Below are 14,033 nucleotides of genomic sequence, written 5' to 3'. Positions count from 1 at the left end.
CCAGCCACAGAAAAATCCTTCAACAGCCATATAAGCAAAATAAGCCAAACAATGGCTGAATTGAACTTGGCAGATTTGGCTGATCAGCCAAAGCTTCATGCCATCCGATAAGGCCCTAGGTTATACACTTCTTTGTAAAATATAGCAACTAATAATCTAAGATCAGATTGGACACTCTGTAATACTATGAATCTGGGTAGGCTCTATCCAAATCACTACTCCAGTATAGTATGTGTCTAATCTAGTTATAGCTTGGTATATTTCGAAACGGATGTAATATTCTAGTAAGTTGTGCATGTGGTTGGCCAACAGATAAACATATTTTTTTTTTGGATTTGTAAGGAAATACAAAAAATAGCACTATTATGGTATGTACTTTCTCCGGTTTCATCGGTTTCATAATTCTTAGTGTTTTGGATAAGATTGAGGTCATACTTTTATACCTTTAACTATCAATATTTTAAAAGTATTTAGTTTAAAGACACTAGATTTATTTACAAATTACTATAATAATAGTAAAAAAGACATTTATTTATTGTATGTATTGTAATAGAAAAGATATAGTCAAACATATCATTGTTCAAAACATAAAAAATTATGAAACCGGACGGAGTACAATACCAATATAAGTTTGCTGATGTGGAAGAAATAGGGAAAAGAGAGATAAATATGATAATTACTTATGATAATGGTTTAACATCGACTTAGAATTTATAAAGAAAACTTTTTCTGCATATGAATGGAGACAAGGAAAGCGAGCTAACAAAAAAATTGATTTGTTGTATTACCTGTGAGTCTTTTATCATCTCAGTTGTTATAGGAGAGATCATATCATGATCTACCTTTGAACATCTCCTTATATTTTCAGTCATCCTGTGATCCAATCCTAGCATGATCATGAAAATATCCCATCTCTATGTGTTTTTGCTCCTATTTTATTGGAATGGACAATACTATCGAAGCCAAAAAGGTTATGCTTATATGTTGAGCTTTGAATTGCTCTAATTTGTAAGTGATATAGTATAGTTATATTTAAGTTTTAATATGTACTACTCCTATATTACTACGGAGAAGATTCTGCCTCCGGTGAGGACACGTGTCGACGCGCGAACATACCCTTTCTCATCCCTCTACTTCTACCCAATACCTTAATTTAATTTTTTCTCGAATAAACCTTATCTTCTCACTAAGCTTTACATGTTTAGTGAGTTGTCACAGATCTAGCGTTCTTTATTTACCGTCTTCTAAAGTGTTTTGATTTAAAACAATTTAATCGAGTTACTTCCTCCGTTCCAAAATACGAGAGATTACTTCCTCCGTTCCAAAATACGAGAGATTTTTTATCGGATGTGGCATATATATTTTGTAATGAAAATCCCTAGTATTTTGAAACGGAGATAATATTTCATAATGGGCTGCCTGGGCCTCAGGGCTCCCTGAGCACGCGGCCTTGTTACTCGATCTTCCTCCACGTCGACACAATACCACACCCATCCCCCTGCCCTTCGCCGTCTCCCACCTCCACCTCACCTGCGAGCAGCGGTGCCTCCTCTCCTCCTCTGCTGCCTCCGCCGCGCGCATCCTCCTCCCATCCATCTCTTCTCGGCCTCGGCGCCCGTTTCCTCGCTACTTCGCCGCCTGCGCCGATCTCCATTAATCCATCCATCCCGCGAGGGGGAGCAGCGGGGTAGGGGTGCCGTCGTCCTGCCGCTTCCGCCTCCGGTGAGCGCCCGTGCCGACGCGCGCGCGCAAACCCTTTCTCATCCCTCCCCCTTGTACCCAATACCTTTATTTTTTTTTCTCTCGAATTTGCCTTAGCCTTATCTTGTCATGTACTCCAGAATATATTAGGAGTAGATCTATCTGGAAGCTAGGTTTTCTCTCTGTCTTAATAACCCTTTATAGGACTGACAAGTAATAACAGTTTTTGCTACCCCGTCTAAAAGAAATATGTTAGGTTGCTTAATTTCCTAAGCATGGGTTGCAGTGGATATCTTAATCAACTCACAAATGATAAAATGATGTGTAATTAGTAGTAGTAATTTGTTAAGAGGGATTTTGAGGTCTTGACATGTCATAGATTGATTCATTCGGAGGTGGCCACTACAGTTACAGTGGCTCAGCATCAGAAGATACTGATATGCGCGCCTTTTGTGGTGTTTAGAGCTACCTCTCTTTGATGGCATGGCATCTTGAGAAGTTGTCCCTTGATTGCCCGCCTTCTGTCTGGGCTCGATGACCACATGATTGTTGCTTAAAGTTCACCTTTTGTGTGTGCTTGTGTTACATTTGATAGGATAAAGTTACCCTTTGGTACCACATATGGTAACTATGAGTGCCGACATTTGCGTTTAGTGTTTAGAATGTGACGTCATTTACAATTAAACCTTTTCAAAGTTTTGGGAAAAATTAATATTTTTTATGGCTATTATCCATTTCCATTACGATAAAAGATTACGAAAAGTAAAATAAGTACATTGACCAACATATAATTTGAACATAACTTCCTCTGAAGGATAACTTAGATTTCAGCTACAACTTAGGAAACTATTTACTCACCTAAGAGCTAGGTAGCTAAACATGCCATACGCTCAGACCTGCTACTTCTAGAACCTTTAGATCCCCAAACAGGGCCTTAAGCCATTATAAGGATTTGCAACAGGTTTCAGTCAAAACTAGTGCTAAATGTTTGGGGCCATTTGCCAGGTGAGGAAGGAGGGTGGGAATGGAACTAGGAAGTGAATGGAACCACAAGGAACTATTCTCTCATATTGTCATTCTCCACCCTAAACTGTGCTGGCGGTGAGCACTGGGAATTGGAAATCATTAAACTCCACATTGATTGATTTATTTCTTAAACGGACCATGCTTGTTCCGATGCCATTGAATTGATTTTGATTGTTATGTAGTCATGTGGTACTGGTATACCATTATTCTTTTCCCTTATATTTTCCACAACAACACCCCCATGCTCCGCACAAGTCAGCCATGGATGTTAACCATCAATTTGTAAATACTGCCTTCACACTTCTAGCATCTAGAGTCACTTCTGCCAAAATTATGCAGTGCCATGGTTCACAGGGACAATACTTGAGCAGATTTTTTTTTAAAAAAATTCTGGTCTGATTTGGAGAGTTATGGGATTGGAATGGGATTCCTCTAGTTTCCCCAGTGCCCTTATCCCTATTGGTTACCGGTGGTGCATTTCTCTTTTTTTTGGGGTTAAAATGGAAGTACTGATTGCATGCTGGTTCTTTGGATTGTTAATTATTTTCTGAATGAGCAAGTTGCGGACTGCTTTTATAGGAACTCATATAATGTTTTGGTAGATAGGTCTTCCAGTGTTGAATTATATCTTGTGGCATACCTTGTGCCAACCAATGGTATTATTTTTCGGTCTGTCAGAAGGTATTGCTGACATTTCTTAGGCAAATCAGTTGGAGAGTCTCCCTCTGTGTTATAATGCCTTGTTAGCATTATTTTATTTTATTTCATATCCATCCTTGCGGTGCTGTTTAATTAATACATATTGTTTTTTCATACCGTTAGTGATGAACCTAATCATTTACTTTTGTCGCTTCCAGGACTAGGGATCATGTCAGGAAGAGATCGTCTGCCACGTCGCTTTATAGAGGATGGCAGGGGCTACCCTGACATCCGTGTAGTTGATGAACGTAGGGGCTATCCTGACATCCGTGTAGTTGAGGATCGTAGGGGCTACCATGGTATTCGTGCCATTGAGGATCATAGGGGCTATCCTGACATCCATGAAGGCCTTGTCATGAGGGTTGCACCTCGCTCTCACACGGCTATGCCGGAGGAAGAAATTGAGATTCAGGGGGCCGAATTCAGGAGGCTTATGGCAGATCACCGTGCTCTTGCTGAAGAACGTTTGGCCTTACACCGGGAATTACAAGCTGGAAAAGATGAGGTCCGTCACTTGAACACGATCATTGCAGACATCAGTGCCAAGAAGGAAACTTATATCGGTGAGCTTGTTGACAAAAGGAGGAAACTTGAAGCTGAACTTAGAGCAAATGAGTCTTTAAGAGATGAGATTGTGCAGCTTCGGGGTGAAATTGATAAGCACCTTGTAGTCAGGAAAGAGCTCTCTGCGAAGTCTGCATCTATCATGCATGAACTAACCAGGGAACAATCTAATAAACAGCAGATTCCTATGTTGAAAGCAGAGATTGATGCCCTTCGACAGGAACTTGTTCATGCAAGGTGTGCCTCTTTTGCTAGCTCTGATTCTCAGATACCTTTGTAAGTTATTCAGAGGCTTTAAGTTTTAAGATTGATTTGACTTTTTGCAGGTCTGCATGTGAATTAGAGCAGAAAGGAAATTTTCAGTTGGTTGAACAGAAGAAAGCAATGGAGAAGAATATGATTTCGATGGCACAAGAAATTGAACAAATGCGAGCAGAATTAGCTAATTCCGAAGGGAGACCATGGGCCCCAGGTATGCTTGGGTATTTTACAGCATTTGTTTGTTGACCTCTCATTTCTCTTCCATGCGTGCTTCATTTATTTGACAGTAATCGTAAATGCTATCCCTCTGTTAAGAGAAACCAATCAGAGTTTTAGATAAAAAATTGCAGTAGGCTTGTGTGTATGGCTAAAATCATGATGCATTCACTTTACATTTTAACCTCGAAGGACTGCATGAACTTCTGCATATTGTTGCATTTCTATTGACTATGCATCTGCCATCTCCAGTAGGATGTTAGATATTGACTTGTTTTTGCTGTTTCATGGGGACAGCACTTGTGATTATATTGTCTGAATTTTGTCTGTATGGGAAATACTTGCATTGTCCCCAACTCCACATTGAGCCTTAGGTGCCTTTACTTTTGACCTGTAGATTTCTTGCTTGAAGGTAATTATCAGGTGCGCTCAAGTCATCATGAAGTGGATTTTGGCATTTGGGTAATTGCACAATTAGGGGCCATATATTTCCAATATAGTGAAGGAACCAATACTATATTATGTTTTGTCCCATCTTTGCTGCAACCTATGGAGTCTGATTCATTTTGTCTAAGCATAGCATATAATCATGTCTCTACATCTTTTTTCCCCACTTCTTTTATCCTCATCTGTTTAAAGGGTCATCAAAATCCTCCAAGATTTACCTAGTTCCATTGCTTCCCACCAAAAATCCTGAAAAGAAGATTGTGCATATCAGTGATGAAAATTTAGTGATCTTGATTTCTTGCTGGAGAAGTCATACCAATTCTTGTTTATTGAGATCAATTATCAATAGGGCAGTGAACAGCTGCGTTCGTTGTAAGCCACATCTACTGAGATGTGGGCTGTCTCTGTCTAGTGAAAGCCGCAAGCTGTTATAGTGTCATATATACTTTTTTTTTCTGTGTGTGGCCGGTAAGTGAGGTCCAGCAAATTGTTAACACTAACATTGGCAGTTTGGCCCATATTTATTCATCAACTGGGTTATGAAGGAGAGTTGACTTAGCTTTAGCTGTTCCATATATTTCTATTTATTGCAGGACGCCTGGACCTAGTGCTAAGCTATTTAAAACATTTAGCAATGTACATATGGTACATCAAAATATATTAAGCTTGCTTTTTTTTTTTGAAAAGTTATGAGCAAGCTTTTTTTCCCTTGAAAAGTCATAAGTAAGCTTATTTTTTTCTGAAAGAAGGAAACAGTCTGGTGTCAACTAAATCATAAGTTTGAGATTAATAATTGACCATTTATTTTCCAGTATCCTAACATTTAATTTTTGGCCTCCTATATGCCCGCACGTTTAGCATAGTTTAACAGTCCAATGGGGCAAATTCAGGACTATTCCTTATCAATGATGAGTTCTTCAATCACGCAGACTTGTAGTAACAATGTTCTGAAAAGCACTAAGTGAATGGCACCTGCTCACTGATCAGTCAGACTGGGCATCCTCCTAGGCATGCTATACAGCAATAGGCACAAGGCAGGATACCTAGGAGGTCTAGACAGCTGCCTTAGCCTGGAGGGTGGTTTTCTCCTAAGTAGATTCACTGGAACAGTTTATATTGCTTTAGCATTGACACATTACATTTCTATGGAACAATGTAGAACTTTTTTCATGGTTGTTTACCTGATGTTTAAGGTGCGACATATGGGATGAAGCTGGGCAGCCCTGAAGTGACCTTCCCTACTTCATATGGAGATAACTACAATATCCATGTGGTACGATAATAAGAAATATAGCAGATATGATACTTCCTTTGTTAGGCTGAAATGACTCCTACTTACTTTTTTCTAAAATTACTATTTTGTTACCAGGGAGGTTCCGAGAAAGGTCATTCACATCTTCCTGAATCAAGCTCATGGGGTACATATGACAACAATCGCCTTCAGTACCGTTAAGATCGCAGCTGCTATGAAAAAAGTCCGTGAAGACTTCTGGGTCCCATGGTCATATCACATGGTTTAGATTATCGTATCTACCTCCTTTTTTGTGGTACAATCAATAGTTATCTTTCTTAATTAAAATTGAAATGCCTCTAATCATTTTCTTCTCTGTGTGTCATATAAAATATGTTCCAATGGTAACTACTGCTTATACTTTGGCTCGATACCTATATCCAAGTTTCCTTGGTTATATGGATCCATGACACAGTTATTTTAATATGACTTGGGTATATATATGATATAGTTTAGTTAATGACTCAGTCATGCCACATATGGAGCATGAAGTCTGAATTCTATGTGGAGATATAATTAAGCATATCAGAGAAATGTTCCTTCCATCATGTATTACATGTCATTCTGAAAAAAAACCAGTGAGCTTTTTATGAAATGAATACACATTGTTGCTTGTGTTTACTAGTATGGGTCTATACCCTAGATTTTACTCTTGACAATAACTAATTTATTGTTTCTCTCACTTTTAGTTTTGCAATGGTATCTATGTTAAGGGCGTTAGTCTCTTTATGCTAGATTATTTCAAGCGTTTATTACTTGTTACTAGATTTCATCAAACATGGTCACATGGGCAGCAAGCTGTTTTTTGTCGAGCTCTCTTGCCAAATTCCCAAACGGCATTTTCTTCAGATACCATACTTTTCTTATCTAGGTTGACGTAGGTCAATGCTTTTACCAATAGTGAATTGCGATAAGATGATGGCTAGATTAATGTCAACCGCTGCATATTTCAAAGTATAATGTATCAGTGAACCAAAGACTGTTATCAGCAGAAGGGGATGCAAAATAGAAGTGATGTTTGTTGTGTTAGAAGTTATTTGCCTCAGTCAATCTTTAAGGCCATCATACCTCGAAGAAGTCTATATTTAGGATCATGGTTGCCTTCCCTTTTTGGGGGGTTTTGGCTCAACTTATATGATGTAGTTTACCTACCTAAGTTGTTCATCTGAATTTGTTTGCCTTTGGACACATGAATGATGAGTATTTCACATTTCCTATCCTTGTGAACTGTTCATGTGGAAGTGGAACTTGTTCTTACATACCTTTTGTGAGCTTGATTAGAAAGTGCTTCTCACTTATGGGGTTTAAATTTTAATTATTAAGTCTGATATTATTCTGACCGCTCCTAAAATATTTTGGGACTGCGTGTCCTGAGACCATAGTTTCAATCTCATGTCGTATTATAGAGAGTGAGCTTAGTCACAGACTTGGCAGGTACTAGGTTTTCACCATTGTACATCTCAATAGATCTAGTGGTCAGTCAGGAACATATTTGGCCATTTTAGAAGTCTACAGGTAATATTAACCTGTATAGCTTTACATATGCATGAGCATATCACCTTGTGCTCCCTGAGGTCAGATTACCACGGTGGCTGCAACTCTGATCCACGTGCCACTTTGCTACCTGAGGTCAGATTACCAGAGTGGCCACTTCGCTACTTGTCAAGTTGGCCTTGTCCTGTACTGGATTGTCTACTGGGACATCCAACTTCAACATGTATTAGCAGTTCTGCTTTCTGGAAGTGGAGTTTTGATACCAGCAGTTTGTGTACTACCAAAACCTGAGGTTAATATTTGAGTTGCTGCTACTAGCCTTTTTCGGGGTTCATGGTGGAACGTTCTAGGTGATGTTAAGCTGTACATAGTGAAGCATCACTGTTGCTAAATTTGCCCTTTACCTTGTACTCTTGGAATGATGACGGGCAAAATAAATTCTTGCAAAGTGTAGGTGGAACTATGCATGACTATCATCAACCAGGTGTTAGAGATGCATAAAGTGGTTCCTTCTGAGTTACATGCCTAAATTGCAACTAGATGAACCTGCCTCCTGTTCTAAATGTGATATCTTCAAGATGAGCACTATGGACGCTGATTGGCATTTTGGTCCATTTTCTGTATTTTGGAACCTGGGCATTGCTGATCGACTACCGGAAAGGTCTGCATAACCATGTTTGGTTCAAATTTGCGGAGTGTCATTTGCCTAAGCCTGGAAAGACCATATATCTACAAAATAGTGTATCATGCCTGAACTGTATGAACTCTTTAGCTCTGGAACGCTGCCTCAATAAGGGGAAATGATATCAGTGGTTCTGTATGGTTGCAGCCAATGGAAATTTGGTGTGCTCTGCCTGTCTGCAATAGACTTCTTAAAGCATGCTGCAGATCTGAATACAAGGTGGCTGAAGAGGTTACCTTCCAATTTTTGGGCTACATGGGTGCACCCTTTAACATACAAGGTCCATGTAAAGAGCTTATGGATATTAAGTTGTGTTGGTGGTTCATGGGGTATAGCTTTTGTGGAGAACAGGAAATGATAATAAAATTGATCGAATTACAGAGACCGTTCTGATGTTTTCAAATGACACAGACAAGCTGGTGATGACTTGGCAACCATGAGGCAAGTAGTTTCTTCATCCACAGCAGAAGTTGCACTAAGTTTTTATCTGTTCTATTCTTATAATGCAGCTTCCTTAACCTCTAGTAAAATGTTAGCTTGCATGCTCTTAGGATATTTGAGTCAGCTCTGCTGCTCTAGAGTAACCCATATCGTATGCTAGATATCATTTTCCTTCTGAGAATTGGTGATTTTAGATCCTGTACCATTGGAAATTTAGAACCAAGCCTATACTTAACTGTTCTTCTGGTTGATACCTTTTGGAACTTAGTGAAGCAGTTAATATGCCATATTCCAAGAAACCTTGTTGGTGATGAGGCTTCTCCTTCAGATGGTTATCCCCATATATGTTGATTTATTGCCATGAATAAGCTTAGCTGAATGCGGCATTTGTGCCTTTAGGTAACATATGATTAATGTTTTGGCAAGAAATATGTCCATATGACCCCTAGTCTACCCAACACTTCCAACTATAAAACCACTCATCTGACATTTTGTATTGCTTAAGTGGTGTGATAGGTAATAGGTTGATGGTTTTTCCATGTGTTAACAAGGTTGCCACATTAGAATAATGATCTGGTGGGTTTTGAGCTAGTGGTAACATACCCAACATATGGCCCTACGAGCTAGGGGTGCTGGGTGGAAGGGAGAGAAGCAGTGAGATAATTGTGCTCTTGTCTAGTGAACATGCGGGAGCCCCAAATAATGGAATGAGTTAGTGAAGGGGTGGTTTTATCAGTCGCCTTGCTGGTGATGGCATCATAGAAGGGGCAAAGTAAGGCACCATGCGAGTGCCGCAGTGCTTAGATGTAAGTGATGGGTGATAGACCATGCACTTGCCTTGGATAGTGAGGAGTCATTTCGTCATACAATGTATGGGAGGCATTGTTGATTGTGTTCTCGAGGACAACAAATCTTGAGCAGTCATCCCGTACCTAATGTACTGGTTTAGTAGGGAAGCCTTTTGTTAAGGTGCCCTTAAGAAAGGGGTCGTCCCAAACTTGTGGAGTGCGATGGGGACTTGGATATAGATTGTGTGCTGAGTGAGGAGCTTTGCAGAGCGTAATCTGGTAGATGTATTCCACTGCAAGATATTAAGTGTTGTCCGTACTGAAGATAGGTTAGATTACATTAGGTTAGTTCTGATGGTGGGACATGCTGAGCGTAGCATGGGGAGATATCCTGAAAGTGTTGGATCCGGTTCTACCATCATTGGAAAAGGCAGGTGTTTGAAAAATCAAATTCCAGGACAGCAAACCACTAAGAGATGATGACACAAACTTCAATAGATTTGTACTGTGATATCCAAACGATAGAGCCATGCATTGGCAGTGGGGAGGGAGGGATAAAGATGATTGGAGACTTAGCTAGGGAGAAAGATGATGGCCACACAGTGCTATCTGCTGGAGCTGAGGAAAAATTTAGTGGTGTCGCATTCCTATGAAAGAGAAAGTATGATTGAAGGAATGACAACAATATAGCGGCGTTCGAGAATGCAGTTTGATGCAAGTAATTGGACTCACTAGGTAGAAGATGATGACAAGGCGAAGCCGTCTGCTGGAATTGAGAAGATGGTAGTGGCATGACATTCCTGTGGGCATGATCATATTTGATTACGTAAAAGCTAGAGGGTGTTTGAGAATGCAGTTTGACACGATAGATTTGGAAACATGCTCACTGTGGTGTGCGGTGTCCATAGTGTCGATGATGCTTGTAAACCTCGTGAGGGCATGGGGCTTTGAGTGATGAATGTTATTCCGGAAATCGGTGCATGGCACTCTCCTCTATCTTCTCAAGTCCTTAACCGCCTCCCTAATAAAAAGGAGACAGTAAATTCCAAAATAGACTAAATATAGTCTGAACGTTCCTAAAAGTCCCTCAAATGAGATAATATAATAAAGAACCCAATGTAGACAGTATGCAAGGGTGCTCCTAAGAATCCAAAAGAGGTTGCTCAGAAGAGATAGATGTCGTGTAAAGCCTTTCTTTTTACGTGACAGGAAAAATTGACTATGGTTTCCCCTTTTTGTTTGCAAACAATTATGGGAATAGAATAGAAAGCAGCTAACTTTTCATGGTTAATGCTGTTGCTTGTTTTGTTTCACTAGTTTGAGAGAAACATTATGGTACTCTACATCTGTGTGAACTGTGTTGCTAAACAGAACTACTGAAGAAAACATGGCACTTCTTTGGGAAAAAAAATGCTGTTAAACTTGTCATGAAAATGGTAGTCACATGTTTGTTATAATTTCACACATGGTTGGACTTTTTAAAAAATGTACTGTTAGAAAGCAGCATCCTTTATTGAAGCAGAGTTTTGTTGAATTCGTGGTAGGGTTTTTGAAATGTTAGTCCATGATCTCAAGAATATTATGATTTGGATGTATATGTAGCTTAGATTTATTTTATTCAAATTCTAGATAATAGATACAACAATTGAATCAACTAAGGGTATAAGACCAAATTTCCTGCAATGTTTTGTTTGAAGATTACTAATCTGTATCTCGAGAATTATTCTTCTAATTTCAAATTTCTGCTGGCTTAAAAACTGGAGTGATATCCTTGCTGCATCTCCAAAACTTCTACTGGAACTACATTGGATAACATGAAATCTCAGTGTACCGATTTATCTTGTTATGTGATAAACCTGGGTACATGGTACAGTGCAGTTAGGAAATGGAAGCGGAACAGCTTTGATGAAATTGAGACTATAATCTAGCATGTAACCTTTGATCTAAATCCATGGAGAGGATCAACTTAATACAAACTCTTTTTTTGCATGTATAAATTGCACATTGTTTTCTTCCTGAACATTTTAGCTGCATATGAGTTCCAGTTTGTTTTTACCCTACTCGTCTCCCTTCTGTTTATTATCAGATTGATGCCTATTGACATGTTTATGTTAAGTGATTAAGTGGTTTCTGTTATATTCATGAGTAATCAAAGTATAATTTCTGTAGTATGTGCTGCTTTTCTCCTATTACAATAGCTTCTTGTTTACTATTTACACAACTGCTTATGCCTTTCTGTTTTCCAATAAATGTCTAACGCTGTTTTTGACCATGCAGGTTGAAATCATTAGTTGGTCTGTCCCTCTGACTGAAGATATATTGCATTAATGAGAAGACAGGGACATCTGCTTGAAGAAAACAGTAATACGGGGAGCTGCTGATGCCGAATCTTCTCTAGCAGATCAGTTATGCTTCTAGGCATGTGCTCTTTGGACAAGCAACAGATCGGCATATCTAAACTTTCTGATCTCAAGACACGAAAATGTTCCATCAACTGGAGACACGAGCAAAATGTTAAATCAACCAGGAGAATGCATAAGCATCTACAGTATTAATGCTTGATGGAGATGAATGTGACACCTTCGGATGATTGATTCATAAGCAGGCATTGTTCTTTTGGGAGAAAGGATAGTAGATATTGATTATGTACTACGGAGCTGTAGAAACTTTCAGCTGCCAGCTTGTCAAGATTATAACAAGTTGCTCTCATCGTGTGCTGCATTCAGGAAAGATGTGAGGCAGGAACTATTATAAGGTTGAACTGAAAGCCTTTCTTAACTCTGTTTGATCGAGGCCATGTTGTGTAGCGGTATTGATGATGATGGTTCTTATGGAAAACGAAGAGACTAGGACAAGTTCCATCAACCTTCTTGATAACAAGCGGATACTGTACCTGCTTCATTTTGGTTAAGAGTGTTGCTTGAAATGAAGATCTCCCAGGTCCCCATGTGATATCACATCTTCTCTGAAGCTTGTATATATAACTGAAATGGACTTGTGTCCTGAACCGAACAATTGTCAGCATCATGCCCAAGCAGAATAAACAGATTGGAGGAAAAACAAGAGTTCGAGGTGGAAGGAATCTGACTATGACAAGATGGGCCTACACCTACCTAGTGGCTCAAGTCCAACATCTCACTGATGTATAAGGTTCAAAACCCATCGTAAACCACAGGCACGTGACATTCTTCATCCAAAGGAAACCAAGAGTTCCCCAGCCCCAGGACTGCAGATACCACTTTCCATGCGTTGTTTGTCCCTCCCTGCATCACATGCAATCTGACATGTTTCTGGGGTTGATTCCGGTATGTGGACTCCATTCAATGACTGTTTGTTTCCTGAATCGACTGCACAATTGTGGTTGATGGATGATTGCCAGAACAAGCCGTTGATGAGGATTCTTGTGGGCATACTGATGGACTGGTATTTGCATTGCATATTGCATATGGTTCCTAGTAGTAGGAGGTTTGTGTGAATGTTTTGATCGGTGAGGCTGAGTGAACAGTAGAGTGTTGGTAATCCTACGGCTTTCCCTCATTTTATGATGGGTTGAGGTATGGTCGAGTTTCCATTCGAGTGAGTTTTCTTTTTTCTGGGTGACGTACTGACTTAGATCAGTTTCATCGTGTTTAGTTCCAAAATAATTCCTCAAACTTTCAACTTTTTCATCACATTAAAACTTTTCTACATACACAAACTTCCAACTTTTCTGTCACATCGTTTCAATTTCAACCAAACTTACAATTTTTATGTGAACTAAACACAGCCAAAGTCGTGCCAAGTAAATTAGCAAACGTTCACCTGCGATGCATCTTGATTATACAAACAGACGCTTCGTCTTGCTTCCCAGAAATGAAAGAACTGCCGTTCGATGTTTTTGCCGATATGACCATGAGAATTTCATTATCAAATTGCACGAACGGTTTCCATCGTTTTCTTTTGGTACTCATTATTTGTACTTGTTTTCTTGGTACCTAGTAGTGATTTCAGAACCCTAGGTTAGGTGTTAACCATGCATCTTAGACTAGTGTATCCTGCCGGCCGGCCAAAGTCATTTGCTTTTTTTTACTCTCCAGTGTTGCACTGAAAATATAAGAGATTATTGCATCGAGTTGCCATGTGTTTGTCCATATCGTCGCCTCTAACACTCAAATCGTCCCGTGCCTCAGGCCTCATCTATAAAATCCCTTGTGCATTCTCCAACTCGCAACTACACAAACACCGTGCCAACAAATGGAGAGAGGCGGAGCGGCGGCGGCTGCCGGCGGTGGCGTGGTGGTGTCGCCGTCGGCGGCGAAGGATTCGTGGCCGGAGTTGGTCGGCGTGTCGTCGGAGGCGGCGAAGACGAAGATCGGAGAGGAGAGGCCGGAGTTGGACGTGCAGGTGGTCCCCGCCGACGCCTTCGTCACCACGGACTACAACG

General features: G+C 39.9%; 1 protein-coding gene across 2 annotated transcripts; it reads left to right on the top strand.

The window, feature by feature from the left end:
- Nucleotides 1–1,510: 1,510 nt before the first annotated feature.
- LOC4351708 (protein FLX-like 3) lies at nucleotides 1,511–13,307 on the top strand. Of its 2 annotated transcripts, XR_003239975.2 has the most exons (6): nucleotides 1,511–1,722; nucleotides 3,585–4,227; nucleotides 4,317–4,462; nucleotides 6,108–6,187; nucleotides 6,284–6,461; nucleotides 11,888–13,307. XR_003239975.2 is itself a non-coding variant. In XM_026022028.2 (5 exons), the coding sequence occupies exons 2-5, from the start codon at nucleotides 3,596–3,598 to the stop codon at nucleotides 6,365–6,367; spliced, it is 942 nt and encodes a 313-aa protein (XP_025877813.1). In that variant the 5' UTR covers nucleotides 1,511–1,722; nucleotides 3,585–3,595; the 3' UTR covers nucleotides 6,368–6,826. The 2 variants fall into 2 exon arrangements, 1 of the variants encoding a protein (XP_025877813.1); XM_026022028.2 differs by lacking the exon at nucleotides 11,888–13,307 and having other exon boundaries at nucleotides 6,284–6,826.
- Nucleotides 13,308–14,033: the final 726 nt, after the last annotated feature.

Source organism: Oryza sativa, chromosome 12 (genome assembly GCF_034140825.1).
Source record: "Oryza sativa Japonica Group chromosome 12, ASM3414082v1".
In the NCBI taxonomy this organism is placed as follows: domain Eukaryota; kingdom Viridiplantae; phylum Streptophyta; class Magnoliopsida; order Poales; family Poaceae; genus Oryza; species Oryza sativa.
The sequence above is the reverse complement of the archived record's forward strand: the minus strand, read 5'-3'. Positions and strand labels throughout refer to the sequence as shown.

What these genes read in the sequence shown, in the direction of transcription:
- LOC4351708 (XM_026022028.2), top strand. Translation starts at nt 3,596, where the DNA reads ATGTCAGGAAGAGATCGTCTGCCACGTCGCTTTATAGAGGATGGCAGG. An exon ending in CAGGAACTTGTTCATGCAAG is followed by an intron (nt 4,228 to 4,316) that starts GTGTGCCTCTTT and finishes GACTTTTTGCAG; the next exon opens with GTCTGCATGTGAATTAGAGC. An exon ending in ATAACTACAATATCCATGTG is followed by an intron (nt 6,188 to 6,283) that starts GTACGATAATAA and finishes TTTTGTTACCAG; the next exon opens with GGAGGTTCCGAGAAAGGTCA.